Source organism: Castanea sativa, chromosome 3 (assembly GCF_040712315.1).
Source record: "Castanea sativa cultivar Marrone di Chiusa Pesio chromosome 3, ASM4071231v1".
NCBI classification, from domain to species: domain Eukaryota; kingdom Viridiplantae; phylum Streptophyta; class Magnoliopsida; order Fagales; family Fagaceae; genus Castanea; species Castanea sativa.
Window position 1 is genome coordinate 30925377 of NC_134015.1, and position 3903 is coordinate 30929279.

General features: G+C 37.5%; 1 protein-coding gene across 1 annotated transcript; it reads left to right on the top strand.

The window, feature by feature from the left end:
- Positions 1–1533: 1533 nt before the first annotated feature.
- Positions 1534–3120, top strand: LOC142627414 (uncharacterized). The gene has a single exon (XM_075801270.1). It carries the CDS (start codon positions 1736–1738, stop codon positions 2927–2929), a length of 1194 nt encoding a protein of 397 aa, XP_075657385.1. The 5' UTR covers positions 1534–1735; the 3' UTR covers positions 2930–3120.
- Positions 3121–3903: the final 783 nt, after the last annotated feature.

The following is a 3903-nucleotide window of genomic DNA, read 5'->3' on the forward strand; positions in this document are numbered from 1 at the left end:
ATTATTAACTTGTGAAATTAAGAGTAGTTGATATTTTCTTGTCTTTATTGATTTATGTCGTTGGTTATTATTTTTTCAGATCATTCACAATTAACTTGCCAGATTGTGTGTTTGACATTTTTTATTCATTATTAACTTATATAATCTATCACTTTTTGTCGATCATTTATTTATTTAAATTTTTTTTTTTTGTCGATCATTTACAATAACATAACTTAAGCAATTGTGAAATTTGATATAAGAAGGGTTGCGTGGGTAGAATTGTCCAAGGACGCTCAGGCATAGAGCATGTTTCAAGCCGTGGTTGTAAGATGCCTTTAACCAGCATGATTGTCCATGCAAATGCAGTCTGGCTATGGCAAATCAGAACCGTCAGTATCCACAAAAAGTCTTAGCAAAAAGGGTGATCGTTTTATTTTAGTCTGAAATTGTGGGGCCAACAAAGTAGGTTTGTCGGTGAGACACGTGCTGAAGATCTATGGGAAAACGACATAGTATAAGATTATGTCTTACGGAAGGAATGATGGTATAAGCTAGGTAAAAAGAAAGTGGACAAATTAATATGCGTGCTCCACTTTGATGGCTTTACTTTCGTATCTCCCACTATCTAAAATCCTAGAGACATTGCAAATTGCAATCGGGGAACGAGAACAGATTTCACTGTTTGTTTTCTTTTTAGATAAAATGATTGAGAAGAAAATTTTTATGTCATTTTGCTTTTTAAAGTCAATAACAAGGGGTAAAGAAAAAGGAGAAAATCTAGGAAAAGTTCACAAAACGTCAGAAACAAAAATGACAGATTGATGGATCTTCAAAACATCATCTAATATTTTGATTGCAGTCGGACAAATAAATTTCACCCAATTTTTCATAATTCACATCTAACATTTGTAATAGTGTTCCACTTAGATCTACCACAGCACCAAAGCATAAAAAGAGGGAGAGGCAATTTATTTTTTGGGTTATGAATAAGAGGGAGAGACATTTACTTTGATCATTCAAAGCGAAATGCATATTTAATTGCACATCTAATTTAACAATTTATATGATTGTGATCGATGAATATTTTCTATCTATTATTTATATGCATAATTTATTATTTTTTTCCAAACACACACAATTAAAAAGTCATCAAATTATAAAATTAAGTGTAAGAATAATTATATCCATACTAATATGGATTTACATTCGATACTGGGTTAGTGGTATTTTTGCTTTTTCTTTTTCTATATATTTATAAAATATGTGATACTAATTAATTAGAGTTAAAGGTTGGAGTTTAATTTAGTTAGTAGTAGGTGGGTCTGACGGGCATTGATGGTACAAATGCATGCAGTACTGTAATTTAATTTATGGGACGAGTTTTGTTCACTGATTTTTACTCCTCCATTTGCTGTTGCATTCACTTTCCTACACAATAATGCCTTGAGTGGCAAGTGCTTTCTTGCGTCACTCATATGTTTTTTCTTCCTAACACTGTTTTTGTGTAAAGAAAACGTAAAGTTGACGCCTCTCACTGTGCCTAACCTATCAGTTATCACTACTCCATAGTCCACATGTCATAGCAACTTGGTTCTTGAAATCCCAAATATCACACAGTTTGTTTTACCTTTACATTAATAGCCTCTCACCAATTTTTAGAGTATTTGATTGACTCTCTAAAGCACCAAAAAAAATTTGTTTGGTTGTGCATTTCATTTCAAGATTAAGCTGCATTTCCGGGGAAGGAAGCAAAATGAAAGAGAGAGGCAAAGCTGTGGAAGCTGCATTCAACAGCGACATGGAATACTATCCATCTTCATCGGATCTTCCATGCAAGAAGCATCCATCTTCATCTTCGGTTGGGATATGTGCTTATTGTCTCAAGGACCGCTTGATCAAGCTGGTTTGCTCTGACTGTGGAGAGCAGCGCCTCTCTTCCTGTTCTTGCTCTGAGATCTCTTCCAATCGGAATTCATGCACTGTTGAGGTAGGGAGTGTTGGTCGAGTATCATTCCTGATAGAGAACGAAAGAAGCGAACTTGTTTCGCAATCACATTCCAAAGCCAAAGAGAAAGCTCATGAGGATGTCGTGATGCTCAAGAGGAGTAGTAGCAGTTGTGTTGAGATTAAAAGAAGTAAGTTTTGGAGAATTGGGAGGTTGTTTAGGAAGAAAAGGGAAAAGGGTTGTGAGAGATCGAGTGTTGGAGGTGGGTGTGATGATCAGAAAAGTGATCTGTGGTTGGTTGATTATATGGGTGTGTCTAGGTCCAGGTCACTTTGTAGTTTCAGGGGTACTACTGGGTTGTTTGGGTCCGAAGATGGTGGAGAACATTTGGTTGTGTCAGGTGCTCGGAGTTCTATTTCTGCAGCCAGAAGTTCTGGTGTCAATGGGGGTTTACTTTTAGATTCTGGAAGAAGAAGTGGATTCAGTGAAGCAGAGCCAAGAAAAAGTGGCTTTGATAGTGACAAAAAAGAGAGTCAATTGGAGACTGAAAAGGGCACTGATCATCTGAAGAGTGTGAAGAAAGGTGGTCTTTTGGAGCTTGATGCTGGTTCAAATGGAGCTAATAGACGGGTTTTCTCACTCAAAGAGAGTGATTTCAATGGTATGGATGAATCGGGCTTTATTGATTTGAAGCTTGATTACTCTTCAGAATCATCAAAGCCAGAGTTTTCTGCTGTGAAAATGGGTGTTGTAGCAGATCCAGAAGCAGCTGTTGGTAGCATGAGAGGTAGTGATTTTGGGGCACATGAATGTGGAGTTCCTTTTGGGAATATTACGGGGGATGGGAGTTTCTGTAATGGGGGTTCATGTAGAATCACAGTGAGTGAGAGAGGGATCAGTAGGGGCAGGAAAAGCTTGAAGGGTTGGCGATGGATTTTCAGGCATAATCCAAGCTGGGGAAGTGCAAGGAAGAAGGATGAAGATCTTATGTTTAAAACGTAGCATATGATGAATACATAGACAGAAAGTATAATTTTGTGCAGAGCAGAGCAAATCTCAACTTATTAATCGGTTTTTTTTTTTTTTTTTTGTGTCTTCTTGTCTTCTCCTGTTGTAATTTATTTTATTTATCAAGTAAATGCTAAAGACAAGTAGATCAAACTGATTCTAATTCTGATGAAATTTCTTATTTCTATAATGGAGTTAAATCTGTTCTTGCTACTATCCCCATATAATATATATACAGCACCATCACTTTATCTTTCAAAGTCAGTCAGCTTCAAGATTGATCGTACCCTTATAAAGTTTTAATGTTGTAAAACCTAACAGCATCAGCAAATGGATGGGCCAAATTCTAAATGTAGGCTTATTTTGCAATTGAGGCCCAAAATGTTACTCCTTTAGATGTTGGGTTTTGTAACTATTGTAAAAAATAAAAAAAACAATAAAACTACCATGCGGTTCTAAACATAGAATCGCATTATAGCTCAATTGGTAAAATAAAAATTATTTTTTATTCCGTTTCTAACTCACTTGTCTCCCTCTCTCTTTCTTCATTTTTTTTTTCTCTCAGTCTCCCTCTTCTCTATCTGTTGGCGTGGGAGGTTGGCTATCATGGGTGATGGATTTCTAAATTGGCGTGGTGGAGACCGGCGTGGAAATCGGCATTAGAGACCGGCGTTTGACTCCTTTTGGTTTTTCTAGCCCCAATCTCTGTTCCAATAGTCACGTTCTAGTTAGTTTCTTTGAATCGGCATGGTGGCGAAGCTAGTGGCGCGGTTGAGATGGGAGTGGTGGCTGGAGGTCAACACGGTGGAGACTGGCGTGGAGATCGGCATAGAGACCGGCGTTTGGTGGTGTTGACATGGTGGCCGGTTTCTGGGTTTGGTGGCCGGCGTTTGGTTGGGTGGATTGCTATGGGTTTGCTGGGTTTTTAGTGGGTACTTGGTGGGTTTTATTTTGTTTTTTTTTTTTTT